This window comes from Alternaria metachromatica (genome assembly GCF_023757995.1).
Source record: "Alternaria metachromatica strain BMP 0045 chromosome Unknown scaffold_2, whole genome shotgun sequence".
Classification (NCBI taxonomy): domain Eukaryota; kingdom Fungi; phylum Ascomycota; class Dothideomycetes; order Pleosporales; family Pleosporaceae; genus Alternaria; species Alternaria metachromatica.
The window spans coordinates 2,098,499-2,124,016 of NW_026055493.1; the positions used below are offsets into that span (position 1 = coordinate 2,098,499).

Genomic DNA, 25,518 nt, shown 5'->3' on the forward strand with positions numbered 1-25,518 from the left:
TATTCTACGTTATCTACTTAGAAGCTTCTAGTAGAGTCTAGTATAAGCTAAACTAAAATAGCATTATTCTCTACACTAATTAGAGCCTTTAGGTTACTAAACTAGGCGTTAACTATAAGAGAGTTAATATTCTTCTTTAGAAATTATTGCTTAATCTTAGCTAAAATACTCTTAGCCTATAGTCTCTAGCTTAGGTTATTAATACAACTCTAGAGGTTCTTTAGCGTACTCTACTAAAGTATATTCTATTTATCTATGTAAAGCTAGCTCTTATCTATATACACTTAAAGAGTTAGGTAGTTCTACTTATAATAATTACTCTTATTATATACCTAATAATTTATAGTTACTTTAAGAGCCTATCTATTTATAGTGCCTTAATTATATCTAGTTTCTAGATTCTAAAAGCTTTAGAAATTATTGCAGAAAGTCTAACTAGTATTCTATTAGTAACTACTATATTACTACTACTACTAAGGTTAATACTAGTTATTTAGCTAGAATTGCCTCTAGCCTTAGAGTAGGTACGCTCTTAGGTAGTTTACGTATTTATTAGCTTAATAGTCTACTTTACTACGTATATTAGAGTTATTTATAAGTTTAGTTTTGTAGTAGGTCTACTAGATCTTCTATAGTTCTATCTCTAGGCTAGTATAATTAATCTTTAGGTTAAGCATCTTATTAACTAAGTTATCTACCTCTATATTAGTAGGTACTTTTTCTAGAGAAGACTAAAAGGTATAGAGCCTAAGCAGCTTATCTTAGAGTAGAACGTTAAGCTTAGGTAGCTAAAAAGCTTGCGTGTAGTTATCTTAGAAGGTTAGTACTAGTTACTAAGGTTACTAATAGGCTATTAGCTGCGCTAGGTTAAATTTAACTTCTAGAATAATCTCTTTAACTACTTTAGAGGGGTTAAGCATATAAGCTTCTTTCTCTACCTCTAGATAGGTAGTAAGGTAGTTACTAATCTTAGTGTAGTTAAATGCCTTTAGGTTATTAGTCTTTAAACTAAACTTATTAAGTATCTTTATAGTATGCCTAAAGAGTAGTCTCTTAACTAAGTAGAAACCTTAGCAATCTTTATTAATAGTTAATACTTTAATATAGTGCTTACTACAAATCTAAAACTTCTATAAGTACTTCTTAATATTTAGATTAGACCTTGCTTAGCACTAGAAAAGCTAGTGCTTAAAGTACTTAGCCTAAGCTTTCTATTAGTCTTTGTTATTAGTATAAAAGAGCTTTCTAAGAGCCTCTCTAAACTTCTTCTAGAATTTAGTAACTAGAGCGTTAGAATATTTATTTAAGACTTAGATAATTACTCTCTACTTAGGTTTATAGTGCGCTAAAAGGTAATTAATCTTTATCTTGTCTATAAACTTATAGTACTTTAATATATTCTTAAAACGCTTAAGAAACGTAGTAACGTTAGTTCTATTAAACACTAGAACTATCTCTAATAGGTATAGAGAAAGCTAGGTAGAATAGACTAGAGAGTAATTACCTAGCTACTAGAGAGACTAAGCTATTATCTAAAGAAGCTTTACTATATTATTATTCTAGAGTTATACTAGAGGTTGTGCCTAAGGCTGCTAGCTAGTAGTGCCTAAGAACTCTAGAATGTCTAGCATCTTAATATTCTTCTAGAATAATGTAGGTATTACTTTAAGTTTTATAAGCTTAGTTTAGAGAGGTAAAGATAGTTATTTAGCAAACTAGGCTTTTAAAAGAGCTTTAGCAACTAACTTAGATTATTTATTAATCTTAGCCTTATTAGATTAACTCTTACTTATTTATATAAGGTAGTACACAAGTATTATAAATAGTATAATAGCTAGTGTAAATATTAAATATATAAGTACTATTAATTAGGTTTAACTATTTACTTACTAATAAAGTTAGGTGTTCTTTACTAGAAGAGCTATTACTGCCTTTTTTATATACTATAATAGCTTTCTACTACTATCTTATTATTTAGCCTTTTTCTTTCTAGCTATACTAGAATTAAGATCTACTACGTTAGCTCTTCTAACCTTCCTTAGGTCTTGTTATTTATTCTTAGTAGAATAATATAGCTATATACTTTCTATTATATTATTTTCTATCTATATAGCTATCTAAAGAGTAATTAGTCTAGTCTAAACCTCTTATCTAGCTCTTTATATTGCTTAGCGCAGCGCTACTACAGCTATATTATCTATTAGCCTAAGTAGTAGTTATTATTATCTAATTATTTATATTGTTAGAGGTCTCTTAGTGCGCCTACTTCTTAGGTATCTATACTATTAGGTTTCTATAGCTTACAGTTTGCTTCTACGTGTCTCTTAGGTATACTATTCTACGTATTATCTTATTCTCTATTTTATATACTTACCTATTACTTATTCTATTATATTATATAATAATTATATCTCTTCTAAAGCCTAGTTAAACTATTATTCTAATAAGCTTTTAGTAGGTAAAATGCGCACTTAAAGGTAGCGCGTAGCCTTTCTAAGGTAAAAGACTAAATAGGTTAAGTTTTAGTTAGTTGCTATATATAGTAGAGAGATTAGAAGTATCTCTATTAGAATAGGTGCTTAATATAGTTAGTTGTATTATATGTATCTTGTTATTGTTCTTATCTAAACGCTGTTTAGACCTAGCTTTCTCTAGCGCACTAACCTTTAAGCCTAATAGCTATTTAGCCTATTATTATATTACTAGTTTTACTACTACAATACTTATTAATATAATCTAGACTTATAAACTTATTACGCTTATCTATAGGTATAAAAAATAATAAGTGTATATATAGCAAACTCTATTTCTAATACTTAATTATATATATATAATCTATATGCAGCCTAAAATAACCTTATTATAGCTTATAAAGTAACTATTGCGACTTTATATAGAATATACAAGAAATAATATTAGGCTAGTTTATTCTAGTCTCTTCTTAGTAGAGCTTATAGTTAACTTCTAGCTAATATCTACTAGCTATAAAAGTAATAAACAGCGTAGAATATCTGTATTTACAAACAATAGCTATAGAGTTCTAGTAACATTAACTTACAAACTAAGAACTACTAATATAGAAAGATAGTAATATAAGCTAAGCACTAATAGAACTAGAAGCTTAACTATCTACCTAACTATCTACTACAATAGTATCTATAACACTACTATATAGTTTAGAATAGATAGTCTTCTAGTTGTGCTTAAACTAATTTAAACGTAACTAATCTAAAATAGCCTAAATATTAATAACCTACTACTAGAATAGTTAATAATACTAAAATAGAATAGTTCTCTAACCTTCTTATAGGTATAAATAATAGCAATAGAACATGTGCATAGTAATCTTCTTCTATTTCTATCTACTACCTTAATCTATTATATCTATTTTAGGCATCTACCTCTTCTTACTATAGAGAAATATTAATAGGTACTCTAATAGCATATATAACAGATAGTAGGCAGATATATAATATAACTAGTTAAAGTTACAGGCTGTAAGCACTACTAATTAAACTATTTTACTAGCAGTAGCGTCTAGAAGAACTAGTCTAACCTTATTAGCGCACTGTATATTCTTACAATAGCAATCTACACCTTCTACTAGCTAAACCTTAAGACCTAAAGTTAATACAACCTATTAGTTATTAACTACTTTACGTAAATAGCTTCTAGTAGTCTTATAAATAGAAATATACAGATTGTTAATCTTATATAATATAGTTAAGATACTCTAGAATACTTTAATTCTTAAATCTAAATTGCGCTTTTAGCGCCTAGCAGCTATATACTAAGAATTAAAAAAATATAGTTGCGCGTACGTTAGTAGCAAATTAGCTAACGCGTTAAGAGAACTAGAATAATAATACAGCGCTCTATAGATAGTAAAGACCTAAATACCTAGAGCTGTAATACCTCTATTAGTTTATTAATAGTCTAAGAATATAAACGCAAATAAAGCGTTGTACGCGCGTAAGTTCTTATAGAAGTTCTATACTTCTAAATTATTCTCTTGTAATAGCTAGTATAGGTAGTTTAGTAGTGTATAAAATAATAGAAGTAGAACACGCCTATTTTTACAATAAGAACTAAACTACAGTTCTACTATAGACAAATTTAACTTCTTTTTGTCTATCTAGTAGAGTGCGTAGTAGAATTTGCATTAGAATGTCTACAGCTCTAGATTGTTATAGTTAGAACTAATTAGCGAAACAAGTTTATCTCTCTATACAAGACCTGTAAGAACATTTTTAGGTAGTAAGTTATTAATATTATTGCTGTAATTACTTATAGTTAGAGGCAATATACGCTTATAGGCTAATAACGTAACTAATACGTTAGGCGATTTAGTGCAGCAGCGCTAGTAAGATAGCTTATCTTATAGAATAAGATTAGAGAACTATCTTTAAGTAGCGCGCGCTCTGCAACTATTAGTCTATATCTATTAATAAAAAGAGCTACGCGATTACGCAAGAATACGTACTACCTTACAGCTCTTACATAGCTAGAACGCAGCGCTAACGTAATTAAGTATAAATTTGTTCTCTAAAAGGTAGATCTTATAGTCGCAACACTAAATTAGAGATAATAGCTAACTAGTAATAGGTTTAAAAGTCTGCGTAATAGCTAGCGTAGTAGCGCGTCTACATTATTACAGAGCTATAATAACGTTTTTAGTAAAGAGCAGCGTAGAAAAAAGCCTAAAATTAAGCTACTCTAATAACAACTAGCTGCACGTAGCTCTAATCTAGCCGCTAACTATATATAGTTAACAAACATAGCAGTATTAATAAAGATCTTAACGTAGCATAGACAAAAAGTAGCATATTACAATAATAACTATAACTGCAACAGGCTGTAATAAACTGTTAGAGAACTAAAAATAAAGGTATTACTAGCGAAGGGTCGCTTCGCGAAAATTATAACTTGTGCTAGGCTGCTTCGCAGAAGTTAGAGACTCTGTATTATATTGTTAGATAATCCGTAAGGGTCTCTACGACGCCATACAAATGTTGAAGGATTCTTTTGACTTTGGGTCCTGAAATATCCTTCTCTTCTCTCTAGCGTAGCGGAAGATGTCACGACTAATTTTTTGACTGTATATGAACGCAGCTTGTTTTGCGAAGGCGTTGGCAAGATCTTCCCTTGTCAACACTCGCGCTATCTTAGCGATCCTGCAAGTGCACGGCAGCTCGACGAGTTCGATGGAATTTGCTGTGTTGTATGCTTCGTGAAGTTCCTTTTGTGGGTTGTCTTTGTGCCAATCAGGCTGGTTTTCATCCTCATGGGTATGCTTGCGTTTCAGGCCTGCGACGGGGGGCGGGATATAGTAGTGTGATTTTGGTTCATCGTGGGATTCTGGTTCCTCACGCGATTCTGGTTCATCCTGCGCAAAATCCGGAACACCTTGCGGTGTCGCATCCGATGGAACATGGTCTCCAGTTTCCTTCGGCTCCACATGCGCTGTGTCGTCATCGTTCGCTAGAGTGGCGTTATAGCTTTCTTCTTTCTCTGGTTCTGATACTTCCTCACTGGGAGTTGAATGTAGTACCGTAGAAGCTGCAAGACCCAGATTTTTCTCCTTCCGTGCCTTTACGTGAGCCAACAGAGCCTCGATTATTGTATCTGCGGATGTCTTCGGGGCCTGTAGAGATTTAATGTCGTACCCATCGTCCTTTAGCAACTTCAATCGTTCGATATTGTTGGCTTTCTGCTTCCACGTCTTTTTATCCCAGACTTTGTCCAAGCTCAGTCCCTTATGAGCGATGCCTTTACATGCTTTTTCTTCCCAGATATGATCTTCTGACGAGAGTTTCGCGCATGGATGTGATTGTGAGATGACAGGAGCCGCCTTGGGTGGCTCAGTGGCTGGTACAAGCAGACTGCCGGCGAGAACATCGGAGTGCAAACTTATCGGCGTTAAAGGTAAAGGAGGTACGAGGTGCTCGGGGCTGTTTGCTTCCTGGGTGCTAGAGACATCATTTCTCGCGCGCATCCGCTCAATGATGTCTTCATCTGGGTGTTGATAGTTTGAACCATTGGCAAGCGCTTGCGCACGACACAGCTGATCGATCGTGAGATCCTTCAGCTTACTGCTTTCCGTGTCCCACACATGGTTGATACAGCGAGGCTCAAAGGCGACAAAGCGATTAGTCTTCTGTGAATGCTGGTGGATCCTCCTGTCGATGCGATGCATCTTATATGAAGCAAGTCTTATGATGGTGATTAGTCCCGTCAAAGTGCAAGGATGGTATCCGGTACCGGTTTGCTATACAGGTACTGTTTAGCACTTTTCCAAACTAACGTACTTGGATGAAACTGGGTGGTTCTTCCGTGCAGGACAAGAAGGCCAGCCAAAGAAGTAGAGCCGAATGGTTGTGAAGAGAATGAGAGATTACTAAAGGGTGTAGTCCGCGCCCGTAGTTATACAGGAAGCAGGTACATCTTGTGGGGCACATCGCTTTCCCTCCACGTCGTGTGACATGATCTTTGGCGCGTGTGAGTGACGCTGGATAGCTTTCACCAGGTTGAATCGCCAATATGTCCGTAAAGAGAGCTGATTGAGAAGCAAATCGAACTACGCCAGTAGGGCGTAGCTACAGGCCGAGCTCTTGTATGTAGCATTGGTGAAAAATCCATAGTATAGCCGCCGTAGTGAATATACCGATCCATATTCTTATACTAACAGTCGGACGCATTGTAGAGTGCAGAAGCCAAGAAAGCTCCAAGTGAAATGCAGCGTTCTAGACTGGCTGACAGAGTTGAATGTATGCCGTGAGTAAGATGTAGCAACCTTTTGTCAGCGTGGCCATATTGTATTGAGTTCATCGCGACGAACAAACTCTGATGTTTCAAGATTCCGAGCTCGCAAAGCAAACCTTCTCATGTGAGCAACACCCACCTAGAGTTGGGAAGCTTCCGGAAAGGCAGTTATAAAATGAGATAGGACTGTGGTTCTCGTGGCCACGCTTGAGGCTCGAGCCGCCATAGGGGAACGAGATGACGATAATATTGCTTGTTCGACGTCAGGGGCGACAGAACCATTGAGAAGATGCGCAACAGAGATCTCTGGAACGAGTGGACTGCTCGCTCGTCGTTGAAGGTAGAGTGTTGGGGTAAGCACGCGTCCGATGAAATCTGCAGTAGTGTTGCTCTGGCCAAAGACTGACGCGTCGTTCTGGCAAGCAGCTTGGGGACCTCATCACATATTCCAGTCGCAGTGTAACCGAACATTCGCTTTTCTTCGCGGGGCACAATTTCCGAGATGGCGCTGATGGTGTAGGTGATTGAATTTGATGGGTGTGACAGACACGGGGTTCGGGCAAACTTCGGAACCGAGCGCGTGGGCGACGTGACACACTAACTTTAGTGGCGTCATTCACCCAACCTCCTTGAATTCAAACACGTCTTTCCTCCTGACATCATTCTTTCCAGTCTGACTGCCCTACTCTAGTCTCATCGAGACATCGCTAAATAGATATATAGGCCATGTCTCGCTTTCACTTCACGTGTCTTCCGGCCCCAGCTTCGACCATCTCACGCCGTCAATTCGCAACAATATGCATCGCGACCTTTCTGAGTCCATTCGGCAAGTACATGCTCACTTACCGATTCGTCCAGCATTCTCCATATCGCGTTCGCTTTCAATGAGGTGTACATCCATCGCGCCATTCCCTCCACGCTCACTGTCTCCTCGGTTCCGCCATCGTGTCATCTTGTTCAATGTTATCAGTTGCATGGCCATTCCTGTACTTCGAAGATACCTTCAACGCGAGTAGACGTTCGATCGATATTTGGCGCCGCTTATGCGCGCATCCGTGTGTGTTCATGTCTCCGCCCGTTTGTTCTCGCGCTGTCACGTGACAAGGCGCTTGCTGCCTCCAGGGTAGGCTGCTTGCTATTGGCTGTCCGTGCTAGCACAATCACCTCTATCAGCACAATCAGCTGTACCGATACTACATTGTTGTAAACACCGACCCCGTCCTCCCCTCGCTGCAGCGGACTGGCAATGGCCGCGCCTGGCAGCAACCGCTATGCGATGTTCGCTAGTGCAGACAGCAGCGAAACTCCCGTCCGCAGTCCCGCTATTGACCATTCTCAAAACCCATTTCTCAACCAGATTGCCGATGACTCGATGCCATGGCAAGAGGTCAAGAAGCGCGGCGCTCCTGCAGTACAGCCGGCATCACCGGTTCGACGCTCTCCGCAGGTGCTGAATGACCGCACCAAGGCTATCCTCAACCGCCCACGCGCCCAGCAACGGCAAGATCGCATCGTCTCGGGCTCAACGGATAACACACCCGAAAAAGCATACGATCCACACGAGAACTGGTGTGGGGTGTGCTCGTACAAGTTCGCCAACAAAGCTGCACTGCTCAGTCACATTAAGCAGAGCGTCGGACACGAAAACTATTGCAACCTCTGCAAGCGCGTCTTCGTGGACCGCAATGGTCTCAAAAACCACGTCGACAATGCAGCGAACCATGAAGTTCATTGCAACCTTTGTCTCTCCGCTTTCAAGGATGACTGGGCTCTCAAGAACCACTTCGAGAATAACTACAGCGTCGGCCATGAGTGGGTGTGTCTTACTTGCTTGCTCGGCTTCAACACTCGCGCTGAGTTGGAGCGACATCTTCAAACCGCTGCGAAGCATACGTGGTGCGGAACATGCCAGCGCCGATTTCGCAATCAGGATGAACGGGATGCACATTGGGAACAGACGAACAGTAAGTGGTCTGAGAGATTCTAAGTTGCGAGCTCGTGTCTTTTTGCCTTGTCAGAGCGTTCATTCTCTTGTTCAACGATTACTTCACCTTGAGGACTTGACTGACCAAGGTAAGGACATAAGCATTGCTTACAACCAGGTTGCGACTTCGATGGGCCGGACCAGTCCACGCTTGCACGGCATCTCAAGTGTGATCACTTCCAGTGCGAAGGCTGCAAGCGCATACTACCTAGCTTTACCAAGCTTACGCAGCACTACGAGAGCTGTGCATTCGCACTTGCCTGCCCACAATGCGGCGAGCACTGTGCTGGAAAGGCCCAACTGGGTATTCACCTCGAGAACTGTTTCCTTTGCGAGGAATGTGGCTTCCACACTCACCACGAGGGCAACTACCACATTGTGAGTGATCTGCCACGCGACTGACTCGCGACTGCCACGCTCACAACACACCAGCACATGACTAAGCACAGATCCGCTGACATTGGCTGTTGGGCCTGCGACGCACCGATGCGCACCTACTCCAGTCTCATCAATCACTTGGAGTCAGGCAAGTGCCCCAACTTCAACGACCCGGCACTTCTTACGCGCTGTCTCGGAAAGTGGTGGTACTCGGCGCTTTACATGGATCTCGATATGCATGCGTCCATTCGCATAGGCCGCGTCGATATTCGCGAGGTACAGCGTTGGTCGGCAGCTGGTGACCTTCACCCTTTCGTGTGTCGCGACGAGGGATGTGGAAAGGTCTTTGGTCATCTGAGTTCGCTGGTATTGCACTGTGAAAGTCAGGCTTGCGGTTGGGGTGTCGATCGCCTGAACATGCCTGGGCTGGAGAAGGAGTTCAAGCACACGTGTCTTCGGAGGGATAGTGCCACTGCCTAGGAGCGAGTACAACATCCGATGGTAGTGGGGATGCTCGAGGATCGACATGGAACGCAAAGGACAGTCATTCGTTCGGTCCCATCCGTAACACTTGAGCTATGCCAGAATATGCTCGCTCAACATGCAAAGCTCAGTCATCTGGTTCATAACATACCATGACGGCTTAATTGACCCAGATTCCATGACTGTGTTGACTCGTTCAACGTGTATCTAACTACCACATCGGACGCACTAGTGCATCGATCACTACACAGCCGAAAGACGCGAACTAGAAACCCAGCTGGCTCTAGTTACAGTGTTACAAACGAGCTCATTCGACTGCTCTCTTGGCCTTTTGAACGCTTCATGACACATGGCACGCGTAACCTTATGTCATCACTCTGTTACAGTACTACCGCCTTCGTTCACCATTCTCGCTGCCCTTACCCTCAAGACGCCCAGTGATCTTCTTCTCAAACTCATCAGGATGGAGCGTCCTGCCTGTCTTGTCTCTGAATCGCCAGCTGACCCTACTCCATACCATCGAGCAATCTTGTTGTAAGATGCGAGCGACTAGACGCAAGTCATCGGCGGAGAAAGTATCGTCGGGTTTTACTTCGAGTTCGAGAGGACGAGCGGCGATGGGTCGGGTATTGTTGTTGTTGTTGTTGCCGTTGCTAGCTTTGGGTTGAGGGGGCGCTCGCGGAGGCACTTTGTTTGAAGAGGCTTTCTGCGCTGAAGCTTTCGCATCTCCGGTACCGCCCCATGTATCGGGTGCTTTGTCCCCAGAATCGTTCTTGTCACCAGACTCGTCTTTGCTGTTACCAGTATCTTCTCCAAACGTGAGACCAAAGAAACCGCCATCATCCCCCGTTTCCTCCTCCTTCTTCTCTTCTTTCTTCTTATCATCCTTGTTGTTTCCATCGTTCTGATCTGCTTTCTTCCCCTTCTTCCCCTTCTTGTTTTCACCTCCCTGTTTGGCCCCACTTGGTTTCCAATCCTTCGGCTTGATATCCTTGAAGCGGCGTTTGCATTCATGCTCAGCTTTACCAAATTCTTCGACTATCTTAGCCCAGGTAATCTTTGTATCATCCTTCATCTGCATCAGCTTCTCGTCTTGCTCTTTTGTCCATTCATTGGACTCGTCGTCCTTCTTGCTATCATCTTGTGGGGCTATGTTGTTCTCTGGGACAGTCGGTGTGTTCCAAGCATCTGCGGGGTCATCTTTCTTCTCTTTGTTGTCGTCGCCACCTGTAGCATCTGGGGTAGTGCCCCAGGTGGCTGCGAGCGGATCGCTTGTGTCATTGCCCGATTCCTGTACGACCCATGCATCCCCTTTGTTACTTGAGGCCTTCTTCGAGCTCGACTTCTTCGATTCGCTCTTTGCATTGGCGTCACCCCACCCATTACCAGCCCAAGGGTCGTCCCCATTGGCGGCGGGCTTGGTCGAAGCTGGTTTCTTCGGGGTGCCTTTCGCGCCTGCTAGCTCCTTTGCCGGCCGCTGTTCAGAAGGTACCTTCGCAAGGCTGGCTGCAGTGAGTCGTGGTTTGCCGGTGCCTGTGAGCCTGCCTTTTCGTCCGTCGCTCGCGGTCCACTCTACGATGCGACCAGGAGTAGACATCTGGTGGTAATTAGCCTAAAGCTTCGTCATGGTATTCAATGGGGGCAGTCACTATGTTAGCAGGTTGGCCGGGCTTCCCAGTTTGCGGCGGAGGCGGAGGTGCGGGTGACTTTACTTCTTTGTACGGCTTGTCACTAAAGCCTAGGATGTATGCCATGGACACTCTACGCGGAGCACCATTTGCATCCGTCATCCCGATAGCTTGGAGGTGCAGGCGCTGAGTTCGAAGTGAGGGCGTTGACACCGTGCGCAAGAAAGGACGCGGTCCGTAAGCGACGACGACGAAAACGCCACGCGGAGACGAGAGGCAATTGAAGTGAATAAAGCAAGCTGAGGTTGAGCGCACAAGAAAGACGTGCTGGTGTTGCGGGGACAAGTGTGGGAGCGGACTGACGATGGTCTTGGCGGCAAACAGATCTGTTCAGAACCTCTAAATTTGGACGGCAGAAGAGAAGGGTACATGACCGAACGATAACAGAATTAAAAGAAAGGACGCTATCCTAAGACCTACGCGCACAGAAGAAAGGAAGTGGACGACGAAGAGAATATCTCATGAGAGATACATGGGTGTTACCTTCCGCCTCAACTCGTTGACGTAGATATCCAGGCTACCAGCGATCTGAGCTGATGAATCACGACACACCATCTCCATGGTCCCCAGCTGTACCTTGAAGTTCTGTAGTAGCGCATTGTGGTAATCGTGCGAGACCCTGAAGGGTAGTGGATGTCAGCGCAGGCAGACTGCACATCGAATCGCGAAATTGTCATGTCATCTACTGATTCCTAACAGATTAGAACAAACGCTGCATCGCATCCAGGATTCACTAGGAAGGCTGTGAACGAACAACAATATTGCGGGGTGTAGGACAGAGCAGGACGCCGTTCGAAGGAAGTTGAGACGGAGCCGTGGCTGACTAATCTGAACGCTAACGTTCTGGGCCCTTGCATTGCGGGCAAGCTGGCATCTCCGTGTACGTAGCTTGGCGCTCGACGAAACATCGAATTCCACACGACAGAGCAGCATCACTATACGCCCGCCATGCTGTTTCCATCTTGCGCCATTCTCGCTGCGGCGAGCAGCTTGCTGTCATTCGCGACGGCGCATAACATACAAATGAAGGCCCACCAGCGCGAATGCTTCCACGAGTCCCTCCACAAGGACGACAAGATGACAGTCACGTTCCAAGTCGGCGACCGGGAGTTCGGCGGCAGCGGAAATTTGGAGATTGATTTCTGGGTGCGTCAATGAGACTCCAATTCTGCCTCCAAACCACATAGCTGACTATTTATCCACAGATCGAGACGCCCTCTCGAAGCTACCAAGTCCACGAACGCGGCGTATCCTCCGGCGACCACTCCTTCGACGCCAAAGAAGACGGCAAATACACATACTGCTTCAACAACGAGCACTGGGGCGCGAACACGAAGGAGGTCTCGTTCAATGTGCACGGCATTGTCTATGTCCCTGAATCGGAAGCCCCCCAAGACCCATTGGAGAAGGAGGGTGAGAAACTACACTGGATAGTTGGGAGAGGACAGTGCTGACAGAAACAGTGCGAACAATGTCGGAACTTGTCTCCCAGGTCAAGGACGAGCAGAGCTACATCATCGTGCGCGAGCGCGTACACAGGAATACTGCTGAGAGCACGAACGCGCGCATCAAGTGGTGGAGCATCTTCCAGTTGATGGTACTCATCGGCCAGGGGTTCTTCCAGGTGTGGTGGCTCAAACGGTTCTTTGAGGTAACCAACACCCGTGCATCCTATCATCATTTTAACAGTACTCAACTAATCCCGTCTACAGGTCAAGCGTGTTGTTTAGCTTTCCCTCTTCTCTCTCACGAGCTGCGTGCGGCGCAACATCTCTAGTTTTTGCCGCTAGTCTACGCACTTTGTCTCGATTCTTCTGGCGTTGGAAGCGTTGAATAAGCACAGGAAAAGGCGGGAGTATGGTGGTTACTTTATGACTCATCAGCGAGATCTGGGTAAGATTACATTTTCATATGCAGAGTTCATCCAGTTCGCTCTATGTTCCACGGGTCTGCTTCTGCCTACGAAGCTTGGCACGTATTGACCCGACTAAAATCTGGTTTGGGTCAGCTGATTCGAAGACAGCCTGGCACCTTGAGAAGAAGATCATTTTAGTGGTTGATGAAGACAGGTTCCGTGAATGTTAGTGTGGTTAGCCCACCTCAACGTATTACTGAATCATTCACCAATCTTGCTTCCATCTGCGGCATTTCTATATAAAGGTGCTCGTATATCACTCCATCTTGATAGATTTGTCCCTACCTCAATGCTCTCAGCCCAATTTCAACCCTTCGTTTGTCATTAATCTCCTGATCCATCTCATTACGTCAACAACAGAACAGTCAGGCAGCGACGTTGCAGCCTCAACGTGGTCAATCCGCCACTTTGTGCGCGTCTCTATCCGCGGTTGTCGGGTGAAGGCGGGAGACACGTCGCAAATTTGCACTGTCGGTGTACTCCTTTGTGTTGTCGGGGTAGCGTGCCTTCTATCACTGGTCGCTGCTGCCTCTCATACGACCGTCACCACGAGCAACGGCAGTATAAATAGTCAACAACCCCCACCCGCCTCCTCCAACACCAAATATGCGCCTCTCGATCCAACCTGCTGCAAGTACACCAGATGAACCCTTCACAACATGGCGCGCCTTCCGGCTGGCCTCAGGCTATGAGCTTGGATGACGTGCATGACGCTGCATCCACGCGCAAAGACTCGATGGCTACATTTGGCGCTCCCTCTCCACAAACAACTGCGGCAAGTACTTTCATCTCAACTCCTCTTTCCCCTGAGCCCGAAATTCTCCACCAGCCGCAACATCGGTACAACCTGCCTGTACCACATTGGGCGAACAGGCAACGACCACCTACTCCGCCCCTTCACCACCTCGACGATGTGCGCCAACATGAGAAACGATTGCGAGGCCCTTCAGAGTATACATCGCCTTACAGCACATTTGCACCAGCATACATTCAGCCCTCAGTATCGAACATTCAGGGTTATCCGTCACAACAGACTGTCGCTCCACCCCCTCGATTTCATCCATCTGCCAATATTCTGCAACCGTCGCCTCTATTACTAGTACGTATCCCTTGCTATCATGCCAACATAGGGAAAATCTGAACAGGTCTGGAGCCTACATCGACGTTAGGGCACCTACCTTGCAGGTTTTCATGCTGATGTAGGCTGCAGACCTGTCCAGTTTTCCCTTGTATGAGGTTACTATTCGTGCTAACAGCTTGACAGAAAGCGCCCTCTATCCAGCATTGGCCAACTCACAACCTTAGCATGGTAGATGCACAGAGCAAGAAGAAGCAGGACGAATACAAAAGAAAGGGCGAGGTAGCGAGGAGAAAGACAGTTTCCGCCCAAGCTTCAGCGCCGCAGTACGAACTGATCAAGGAGCCTACATCGATGCCTCGCAAACGCAAGGCTTCAATTATTGACGACTTGACAACTACACCTGCACCTCCTCCTCGCTTTAGACGTCTTCTTCCGGGTTCACCCAAACCAAAACATGGGCAGCAACAGAGCTTCACAAGCAGCCCCGTGGTAAACCACCACCCGACTCCTCATCTACCGCAACCGGGCCCCATGCACTACATCGATCCGCGGCAGTATCACCCACCACCGTATATTTCTCCCTACCCACAGTATCAAGAACCGGTTCATGCGCGACCCTTGGTTTACATGCCTCAACACCAACCGCATACGCCCGCAGCACCTCCACCACCGCCTCCCAAGATTGTCCACCCTGAGACTATACCCCAAGATATCACAAGCACCTACGACGAGTACAGGTGGCCGGTCGTTCTATATGAGCTTGAACCTGGACATGGCTTCGACTTTGCCGAGTCCTTTTTACAAAATCAGTTGGAGGAAGGAATCTACCACTCAGACAGCAACAGATGGGACGCGCATATTACAGCAGGCTTCATCAAGAATGGAAACAGAATGTCGCTTCTAGTTTTACACAACGCTGCGAACCCGTTCCAGTATGACCGACCGGCCACAACGACTACCAGCATCGGCGTATATGGAATGTTTGCTCATGAGCATAACGAGATCCATTGGACGACTGTTGCGCCATCTGTTCACAAATGGCTCCGCTTATCCATGGAAGCGGATCTTCTCACGGTCAAACAGAAGTGGTTTCCCGACATGAAGGCTTCTGACAAGCGGTTTCATCGCGCGTATTGGTTGGCTGCCAATAAACTGCCGCTCAACCGCATACTGAACCATAACGTGGCACCCGAGGAGCCGTACGGAGTGTTTGAAGATAACGAGAAGAATAACTTTGTGATTACGGAAGAGGACCTGCAGTACGGGTGGGATGGAGAGAGTGTATCGGTGGAGAAATCGGAGAAGATCTGGGAGAGTATTGTCGACGCGATGGAGGGAGTGGACCTGGCGGACGTCGAGCATGTGTCTATAGGAGGATCAGAGAGGGCGTTTACGGCGGACTGGTTTAGCAAGTGAGGGTGCACTCGCTACCCAAGTCTGCGATGCCATGAGCTCATATACGATGGAGAAGGAGGTTTTCAGGAAAGGAAGTGGCTGCCAGTGGGCCCGCATGTAGTATAGTCTCAGTTAGAGAAATGAATGACAATCAAAACCACCAGAACACTTTGGACATTCATCTGCTATCCACAAGCGCTAATGAGAAAGCTAATCTACTTCCAACTATATCAGGCCGAGGCCATGGCTCTCGATAAGAACAGTCCACCGTCCCACCGCGTTATCAAGACAAGGGCCTCTCTAACATCCAAATCTAGCACTAATCATCGATCTCCTCGTCTTGAACACTCATCGTCTCGACGCTCTCGGCAAGGCTTAGGCCCGTTCCGCCCGCTCTCAAGGAAGGTTTCTTCCCTTTGCCCTTTGTTCTCTTCTTGCTTTTCGCACCACTGGTCTCGCCCACTGGCGGTGCATCCCTCACCCAGCGCGAAATGGCCTCAGCTCGTTCCGTACTGATCGGATATTCGCGACCGTCATCTTGCGCCCAGCGCTTAGGTGGGGTGGGTTGTGGCGACATTGGGTTCCCATCTGCGTCGCTAGGAGGAGATTGCTGCCTCTTCTTCTCGGCCTCCTCGTCCTCTCTGTTCCGGCGCTCGCGCGCGCGAACCGCACGCTGAAAGCTTTCTTCGTCCACGACGCGTTCGTCGGCTAGGGCTTCAAGGATGGCTTCGTGCTTCTGACGTTCGCGTCGTTGGGCTTCTGTTTCGCCGCCACCAGATCCGTTCATGCCGTTCTTTCCTGCTATGTCTGTGGAGCCGTTCTTGCCGCCTCCGTGGCCAGGTAGGGGTGCAGGGCGACAGAGGTTCTCCCAGGATGTTGACAGGCCGATCCAGTTCCCAGCTCTACGGAGGACTTCGATCCAGTCTGCGCGTGCGGGAGAACGTGCGGCGAGGAAGATGGGGTAGCCATCGCAGACGCGGGCGAGGCGGGCGGCATTATGGGCGTGGCGGAGGTGCTCTTTGGGTGGTGTTTGTATGAGCGCGTGGCAGAGGAGAAGACTATGCAGGGCGTCTGTAATGAGGGGGTGGTATGTTATACTCTCGTGGCTATCTGCGAAGGCGGTGGCCGCTGCTGAGGCTGCGGACTCGGACGAGTTGCGAGGCGGTGGATACGGGGGCAGAGAGGCGGGAGGTGCAGCATCGAAGAGCTGGGAGACTTTGAAGATCTCCGGTGGAGGGAGTTTGGGCCACGATGCGCGGTCAGAGGAGGATTTGGTCGGGCCGCGGTGAGGGACGAGGGCTTCGGAGATGGGCGATGAGGCACCGTTTGTCTGCTCGATGAGGCGATTCATGTTCGGTTTGATCTTATCATTCGAATAGCCGTTGGGGCTGCCGTTCGCCGAGTGGCCCAGTCTGCGCAAGAACTCTTCGGCGAGCTCAGCGGAGATACCGGGCGTGTAGTCGAAGTGTGAGAGGAAGGCGACATAGTCTCGTAGGGCGCGTTTGGCGTTCTGGCGGACTTGCTTGCGGGCTTCGAGGCGAAGATGATTGCTGTGCGCTTCTTCTGGTGTTATCGGATCTGGTTCCTTACCTTCAGCGATTTGGGCATCGCGCCGTGCCTTTGCCTCTTCGGCTGCCTGGAGGCCGTCGAGGGCAGCATTGACATGGCCGCATGCTATAGTGAAGTATACGCCAGCGCGATGGAACAGCAGCTGTGTCTCGAGTGAATTAGGGTGGTCTTCGTCGGGGATCTTGACTTCCTGCCGCCAATCCCGCCCATATTGTTCCTGGAGCGTCTTTGCCAGCACCAGCTGATCGTTGCCTGCGCGATGCTGTGCCATCATGTACCGCGCTGTGCTCAGGGCCTCACTCAGGTCCTTGGCCGAGTTCACGTAGTCCTCCTTGAAGATTCTTGTCAATGCGCGCGTTCGAAGGGGGCTCCCGTCGTTGGGTCGCTCGCTGATGATTTCATTCAAAGTATGCAAAGGTGTACACTGCGCCATCATGCGGCTGGGTATCTTCTCGTGGAAGAAGTGGACGTACTTGGCGTCGACGTTGTTGGGCTCGCGCTGCAGCACCAGGTGCGCGACGTCTTCCAGCGTGCTCGCGCTCTGCATGGTAGCTACACTGGCCGCGATCTCGTCCAAATGATATGCCTGACTCAGCTTGCTCGTCGCCAGCTCCCGCATGCGATGCTTCCGCTCTCTACTCAGCTTCGAGGTCCCTCCTCCCCCGTAGCCTATCCCCAGCGCGGCGGCATTGCCCAGCATGCTGTTGTTCCCATTGAGGCTGTTGCTGAGGGCGGCCGACGTCAGGCCCGACGTGGCGCGCACAGCCAGGTTGGTCGCCTCATCTACCGCCTTGCGGATCTTGACGAGGTCGTAGAAGACGGCGGGGTCAATCGGGTGGGGGCGCGGGGAGAGGTAGTTGCTGTGGGCGAGCGACTCGAGGACCTCGGGGGGCAGCTGCAGCCAGGGGCCGTGGAACGAAGAGATGTAGCGCCAATGCCTGTAGTCCCGCCATTAGGGTATTGTCTCTGTGCATCACGACGGCAGTACCCGCCCAAACTCACTTGTTGCGGCAGATGATGAGGGCAGACGTCGAGGGCTCGCCGGCCGGCTTCTTCGCGGTTGCTGCGCCGTTGGCAGCGGGCGGCGGCGTCGACGAGACGCTGCCGTTGGGCGCGGCATCAGCCTGCGCGCTCTTCTTCTTGCGCGCCATGTTCCAATGTCTTCGGTATACAACTCTCGCCGGGGACGTCTGCTCTGCACTGGCTGGAATGATGCCGTATCGATAATAAATTTCGTCTTGGCGTTAGCGCGGAGACGGAGCTTGCGTCTTTGTCTCCGACACGGCACCCTTCACCTCCCTCGTCGCGTCTTGCCAGCCATCCTCACTCACAACGCGCTTTCTTTTACCTCGATCGCGTCTTCTCTCACACATTGATGCATTCTCGTGTCTCGCGCTATCACACCTGCCCATGCCGTCAGGCGGCTGGCATGGGTCGCCCTTCCTTCGCGTGATGCTTGACAGGGGCATGCAACGGCCTCCTGCAGCGCCCTGTTCTAGCTTTACCCCACCGGTTCTTTGCAGGACCTTCCACGACGACTTCCCATGATGTCACTCTTTTCCTAGGCAACGTCTTTGACGGCTTTCTTTGAGCTGCACATCTGGAACTCCATCAGTACTACTGCGTGTTCAGCAATCATCACAACCCTTATTCGCTACACGTGCCTTCCTCACCAGCCAATCGTCACAGTCTGCCCTCAGTATGGTGGTGCCGGCACACGGTCCAGGCTGCCATGTCGCCCGCTGGACTTCTCACGGCTTCCCGATATATCACCGTTATTGGAGGGGCTAAGTCGCTCAAAGGGGCCTTGTCCGGATTCTATGCGAGATTCGCTGACTGAGAGTCGTCGCTTGGCATGGTGGCTGTTTGCTCCCACACCACCCAACACATTGGCACCATGTCTTGTGCCCTACTACATCTCCCAGTCGATGCAGAACGGAGCCTCTTCGAGCTTTTACTAAGACCACATGAGAAGCATGGTTAGTCCAGAGTCCGCAATGGCTGGACTACGAAATGTCTCTTTGCTCCAACTTCAGCGCTGGGTTCAGCCTCATGTAATGGCCAAGTCAACGAATGCGGGAACGCTGTAGAGACATGGAGCTAATCATCCACGTTTCACCCTTCCAAGTCATGACGAATTGTGCACACATTTTTCAACATGCGCAATCGGTGGTCATGTGCACGCATCTTCGGCAGCGAACGCGCATCATGCAACATTATCGTGGCAATCGCTGTACACACCATCTCTACAGCCTTCGCGAGAGTGCCTCGAGCTCTACCTTCCCAAACGGCTTAGCGAAACACGTCTCGCACGAACTTGAAGCTTGTCCCTATCGGGTCAAAGGGCGCCGGTCACACTGCATGCATCTATCGTTTCCGGGAACTGATCCCGCTCGGGGATGCATGCGCAGATGTACGCGTACCCAGAGCAGGCTCCTGAAATATTGTTGATATGCAAGAGCTGTCTGCTGTACTGAACTTATATCTGTAGCGCATTGGCGAGATCAGGCTATCCGAGTGTCAGTTTCATGAGTTGTCTACAGATCGGAAACCGGAGTCTCGGTCTTGACGCGGATGCTCGATGTGACTACAACGGATTGTCATTCCGACGAACGCATTGCCGACGCCATTGTCAAATCGTTGCCACGTCCGACTAGTGCTCCATGTTTTCATATCGCGAGGATGACAAACCACGCGCGCCACTGAGGCGCGTTGGCGTTGCGCACCAAAGGAACGTCTAGGCAAAGCAGCGTATTCCAGTATGTTCAGAGTGTGCCGCCATCGGTTGAGGGGTAACATTTGCTAGTCATACCCAAACCCAGACAACTCATATCATGCCATCTGCAAGATGCACGAATCGTCTCATACTTCTGGTCACTATGATAACTACCGAATTATGCAGACTGGGCCTGTTATGATCGTCGTCGTTGTAAACGAACGTTTCGTCGTGCCTTCGATCGTCGGCTGCACTGACACGGCACACGCTCCGTCCGGGAGATACTCGACAAGGATGCTTGGCCGTCTATTCGTGGAGCTTGACTCAAAGCTTAATTCAAGGCGCTAGTGTGCGGCTTCAACGAGCCTTGCGCGGGGTGGCTGACGGAAGCTAATTCGGTGCTGATGAGGTGTATTGCGGGGTAATTTTGTCCAAACATCTCTGTCCCTCAACAAAGAGTCCTCTACCACGCAATTTGAGTTCGCCGTTGCCAATCCACTACGTCAAATGTACGCGATGCGGTTATCTCCAAAAAGCTTGAGTAAGGCCCGAGGGCGATGCTAGTTGCAACTCAAACCTGGGTTGCCTCTGCTTAGGCATATCGGCAGTGTGACAAGCGCCTGTCTAATATCTTACCGGCCCCTGCTGGTGTTGACAGCGTGACTACGTCTTTGCGCCTCAGTGGTGTGTTACGAAACGAAGGCCGAATCACAACTACATCGAAATCTCCACTCCTCCTCGCCCACACCTCGGTGTCCAAGACGGAAGGTCGAGACTTGAGCAGGGTATCAGACATGGCAGCTGCAGTTCACTTCCTCATTGGACATCGCGGGACCGGCATGCTGACGTCTTGTTGCCATGATTGGCAGTTCCTCGACGCGATTTCGCCTAGACGTTCCCAGCATGTTTCCATGCGGGTAAGCGGTTGAGAGTGGGTGTGCTGACCGGCCACCCAGTAGGCTCAATTAAAGCGCTGTGGCTTCGAGACCCAGTTTCATCGACAGGACGCTACCTTGTGGTCGATAACGCCGATTCCTAGGATGTGCGGAGTATATCTTTGATATGCCGTGCTCTAGGGTAACCCTCAATAAGCCTCTTTCACTGCTCAACGAGGCACTGTGCTAGCTCTGAACATTTTTTTTCGCTTTGTTTTTGCCTGCTATCTGCCAACCCACTATGGAGTATCTCAGGAAGAAGGCTCAAGGAAGCCGAGAAGCGATAGCCACTGATACTACCCTCCAGCGGACGATACGGTATGGCACGAAAGCTGTCCGCGCCGCACCTTCAGTGGCAGGCCAATATCTACTTCAGAAGGCGCCCATCATTCAATGGCTGCCGAAGTACAATCCGCGATGGCTACTGAACGACACATTAGCCGGTATCACTGTTGGCGTTCTGCTCATCCCTCAGTCTCTGGCGTACGCGAAGATTGCGACAATCCCCGGACAGTATGGACTCATGTCGAGTTGGCTGCCTAACTTTCTGTACCTGATCATGGGTACATCTAAGGGTAAGTCGTTGCTACTCATTGCAACCTTTTTTACTAAGACTCGCACAGACCTGTCTACTGGTCCTACGTCGCTCATGGGTCTCTTGACAGCGGAGATAATCGCAGATGTTGCTCAAGACGGATACTCACCACAAGCTATCGCTTCCGCTGTTGCTATGTCCGTCGGCATCTACTCCATGACGCTAGGCTTGCTCAAGCTAGGATTTCTGCTAGAGTTTATTTCCGTGCCTGTTCTGAGCGGCTTCATCTCCGCAGCTGCCATCGTCATCATGCTCGGCCAAATCCCCTCGCTATTCGGCATCACTGTCGGCTCCGGTACGGCGAACATCATTCACGACCTTTTCGCTAAAATACCACAATACGACGGTCCGACATGCGGAGTGGGTCTTGGAGGCCTTCTCCTGCTCTATCTCATGCAAAAGATGGGGCAACGGTGGGGCAAGAAGAACAAGGCCATATGGCTACTAGCACTTGGTCGTAGTGCTGTAGTCCTCATTCTCTTCGCTGGCATCTCGTACGCAGTGAACAAGGACATCGACCTTGAGAATGACGATCCTGTCTGGGCACTCAGCAAGGTAAAGTCTGATGGGATTGCAACGCCTCGCATGCCAGACTCGGCACTTATCGGCAAGGTATTCGCACGAAGCATTGCACCATTCATTGCAGCTGCGCTTGAGCATCTAGCTATCGCCAAAGCCTTTGGTCGCAAGAATGGCTATGTCACCGACGCCGCACAAGAGCTGGTCTATCTCGGCTTCACCAACTTCTTCAATTCCTTCTTCTCCTCCATGGCGGTCGGTGGTGCTATGTCGCGAACTGCCGTCAACTCAGAGTCTGGCGTCAAGTCTCCAGCCTATGGTTTGATTGCAGGTGGTGTCGTCATCCTCAGTATCTTCAAGCTTTCGCCAGCGCTATACTGGATACCTAAAGCCACGTTGGCAGCCATTATTGTCACGGCAGTATGGCACATTGTAGTCCCCCTCAAAGTCTTCTACGGATATTGGCGCACCTCACTCGTCGACTTTACTACCTCTATGCTGGCCTTCTGGCTCACCCTCTTTGTCTCTTCAGAAGTTGGGATCGGCACGGCCGTCGGGTTCAACATCGTCTACCACCTCCTCTTTATGGCCTTCCACCGCGTTCACCGCATAACGTCTATCGAAGTGGCTTCTCACGGCCACCAACCCGGTATGCATCCCACTCCTCTCGATACCCAAGTATTCCGCATCCACCAGTCTATGCTCTTCTACAACGCCTACCACATCAAGACGCAGTGCCTCGATGCGGTCCAGACATTCAACTCCGGAGAAGTGGCAACCTTAGAGGCTGCGCACGCAAACCGCAACTGGAGTGTCGCCGGTAAAGATCGCGCCTTACGTCTGCGGACCAAAGCCGAAATCCTTGAAGAGCCTGTCCAGATCCGCAGTGTCGTGCTGGACATGTATGCCATGCATAATATCGACACAACAGGTCTTACGCATCTGAAAGATCTGAAAGCAGACATCGAGGCGTATGGTGGGAAGAGCACGCAGTTCCGGCTCGTAGGGTTAAACGACCGTGTTCGCGAGCGCTTCGCGAGGTTCGGGTGGAAGCTCCGCAATGTGGCTGATGTCAATAAGAAAGGCACGATGGTGTATGACACAGTCGAGGAAGCTGTCTTCCGCCGCTCAAGGACATTTTCGTCGGATGACATTGAAGTGGAGCCTTCCGAGGTGTTTGTTGTTGGTGATGAGAAGAGTAAGGTTTAGATTACGGGTTCAAAGGTCACATCATGGGTGTGCTACGCCTGTTGCTTCTCCCACTTCCTCTATCAGAAGTATTGTCACGATTTTATGATGAAACGCTCGTTATTCTTCAACTATACATAGTTTCACGTGTCTATACACGAGTCAGGGTTCTTCTATCCTGCATGTATCCACGATTCACTCTATTCCTTGTGTTTCGTACAGCGACCCGGCCCAATCTTGAATCTCTCTCGCCTCGAACCCATCTCTTTTCAACGTCTTCTAACTTCGTTTCACTCTACATTATTTATTTACTCGCTCGTCTCGGCAAAGCTCCCGAACATGCCTCTACAACACTCCCGGTTCCGCGCCATCTGCTCGTCCTCAGACAGCGCAGGGTCGATAACAGTACGAATATTAGACTTCAAGTCAACTGGAATGGCGCCACGCCGACCGTACACATAAGTTTCTACCTCCATCTCCCGGTCAAGTTCCTGGAAGTTGTAAAACGTGAACTGTAGCGAGCGTTCCGGAAGAGGATTTGCCGGCTTACCATGTACTGACAGAGTGACAGCAGCCATGGATCTTCTTTCACCAAAGCTGGCCGGCCACGGATGCGGAGATGACCTTGTGCCGTTGGGAAGTGGCTCTGGCTTAGACAGCGGATTTGTAGACCGTCCGTAGTATGGCCTTGCTTTATTCGATTTTACCAATTTACGGAACTGTTCTTGAGCGCTGGGGGGCGAGTTACGCCAATCTTCATTTGATGCGATAGTACGCAGGGCTGATCTTTTTGTATCAAGAGAGCTATATGGAGGTGTTGTGGTGGTGGAGGGGCTATTGTTCGGTCGTGGAGACGTGCTGCTGGGAGGCTTTGGGGTTGCAGTAGCGGCGCTGGTCATCGCGTTGTTGCTGCTCGGCGTGTCTGATCGTACAACGGAATCTGCTTGGTTCCGCTCCATAGGCAGCAAAGAAGCCGATGCAGGCGGACTGTCGGGTTCTTCGTGTGGACAAGTCAGGGTGATCTTTGGGAACTGTCGCACTTTCCGAGGGAGCGTGACACTTTCTTGGTCTACAACAGGCTTCAACAGATCTAACAACTTCTTTTGGAAGACGTTGAGTTCATCCTTGTTCTTGGGGATTGCGGACCGCTGTGGTGCTTTAAGAAGCGCGTCTGAGTTCGCCGCGGAAGTCATCGGAGCGAGAGGTTCTAGCGGATTGCTTAACAATCGAAGCTGCGACTTCGCTTCGTCTTTGTTTCTAGGAACTGGAAACTTTTCCGCGAGCGCACGGCCAGCTGGTAGTTTCTTCTTGGTAGGAGAGGTGACGTTGAGTGGCTCAGGTACAAGCTTGGGTAGCAATTGCGTCTGCGCTTTGTACGAAAGTTGTTTCCAGAATGTCTTCGAATCGAAGAGAGGCAGTACCTCCGTTCGCACTTCCTCAGGTTTGTAGTCCGTGCGCATTTTCGCGGAGAAAGGGAGCTTCATTATGCAGAAGCTAGACCTTATGAACCGATCGAAAGGGATCTTTTCGGCTACGACAGCTTTCTCCGCCCTCGTTACCTCGATCTCCGACTCACTATGTGACTCACGCGCAGGAACGATTAGCTGCGAAGTACGCAACGGCGAGCTCTTTGTCCGATATATCCCATCCTCACGCGCTAACCCCGACTTCTTCTTGGTCTTCACGCTGTCCCTGTGTTTGCGCAGACCCCAATCTTTTCTTTCTCCTATACTCTTCCAGAAGACTCTTTGCGCTACTTCGGTACGACCAGCCCGCCGAGAAATCAAGGCTGTCCAGTCGGCCTGTGCCTCTGGGCAAGTATGGCAGTCGTTCTGGCAAGCGTGTAGATGCCAGATTATGGTATGAATCGGCCAGCCACTACTTTCGCACGAGAGGACGTCATCGCATGGCTCGGGAAGTTCTCTGAAGGAGACCTCGCAGACAGGGCAGCGAGCTGGGGAGAGGGTTTTGAGGCAGATCAAGCGGTGGTCGAAGGCGTCGAGATCGTTCATACCCCACAGGTCTTTGCGGCAAAGAAGACAGGATGAGTTCTCCAGGTCTGATGAGAATGATGGTATCGGTGTGGATGGTTCCTCTCTTTCATCTGGTTCGCTGTTCTCGACTTGCAGCGTCTCCAACGAGGTCTCGTCGCTGTCTCCAATGTCCCTTTCCTCCAGCGCATTCTTCTCAATCCGACTCTTCGCTTCCTTCGCCTTCTCTCTTAGACCATCCCAACACTTGTTGAAATGGATGTTTGCTTTGGCTTTGTGCTCTAGCTTTACTCGTTGATAACAGATGCCACACGTGGAC

At 48.3% G+C, this 25,518-nt stretch overlaps 7 protein-coding genes across 7 annotated transcripts; 4 read left to right on the forward strand and 3 right to left on the reverse strand.

Moving 5' to 3' along the window:
• Positions 1–4,993: 4,993 nt before the first annotated feature.
• Positions 4,994–6,114, reverse strand: J4E83_001527 (uncharacterized protein; the record flags this gene model as incomplete). Its single annotated transcript, XM_049328483.1, has 2 exons — positions 4,994–6,015; positions 6,111–6,114. 2 exons carry the CDS (start codon positions 6,112–6,114, stop codon positions 4,994–4,996), a joined length of 1,026 nt encoding a protein of 341 aa, XP_049193001.1.
• A 1,919-nt stretch (positions 6,115–8,033) lies between these two features.
• Positions 8,034–8,749, forward strand: J4E83_001528 (uncharacterized protein; the record flags this gene model as incomplete). The annotated part of the gene is given in 2 exon segments (XM_049328484.1): positions 8,034–8,040; positions 8,055–8,749. The coding sequence occupies 2 exon segments, from the start codon at positions 8,034–8,036 to the stop codon at positions 8,747–8,749; spliced, it is 702 nt and encodes a 233-aa protein (XP_049193002.1).
• Positions 8,750–9,995: 1,246 nt separating this feature from the next.
• J4E83_001529 (uncharacterized protein) lies at positions 9,996–11,204 on the reverse strand (the record flags this gene model as incomplete). The annotated part of the gene is made up of 1 exon (XM_049328485.1): positions 9,996–11,204. One exon carries the CDS (start codon positions 11,202–11,204, stop codon positions 9,996–9,998), a length of 1,209 nt encoding a protein of 402 aa, XP_049193003.1.
• Positions 11,205–12,243: 1,039 nt separating this feature from the next.
• Positions 12,244–13,025, forward strand: J4E83_001530 (uncharacterized protein; the record flags this gene model as incomplete). Its single annotated transcript, XM_049328486.1, has 4 exons — positions 12,244–12,441; positions 12,501–12,708; positions 12,759–12,946; positions 13,008–13,025. The coding sequence occupies 4 exons, from the start codon at positions 12,244–12,246 to the stop codon at positions 13,023–13,025; spliced, it is 612 nt and encodes a 203-aa protein (XP_049193004.1).
• Positions 13,026–14,516: 1,491 nt separating this feature from the next.
• J4E83_001531 (uncharacterized protein) lies at positions 14,517–15,707 on the forward strand (the record flags this gene model as incomplete). Its single annotated transcript, XM_049328487.1, has 1 exon — positions 14,517–15,707. One exon carries the CDS (start codon positions 14,517–14,519, stop codon positions 15,705–15,707), a length of 1,191 nt encoding a protein of 396 aa, XP_049193005.1.
• A 298-nt stretch (positions 15,708–16,005) lies between these two features.
• Positions 16,006–18,406, reverse strand: J4E83_001532 (uncharacterized protein; the record flags this gene model as incomplete). Its single annotated transcript, XM_049328488.1, has 2 exons — positions 16,006–18,193; positions 18,258–18,406. 2 exons carry the CDS (start codon positions 18,404–18,406, stop codon positions 16,006–16,008), a joined length of 2,337 nt encoding a protein of 778 aa, XP_049193006.1.
• A 2,741-nt stretch (positions 18,407–21,147) lies between these two features.
• J4E83_001533 (uncharacterized protein) lies at positions 21,148–23,229 on the forward strand (the record flags this gene model as incomplete). The annotated part of the gene is made up of 2 exons (XM_049328489.1): positions 21,148–21,481; positions 21,530–23,229. 2 exons carry the CDS (start codon positions 21,148–21,150, stop codon positions 23,227–23,229), a joined length of 2,034 nt encoding a protein of 677 aa, XP_049193007.1.
• Positions 23,230–25,518: the final 2,289 nt, after the last annotated feature.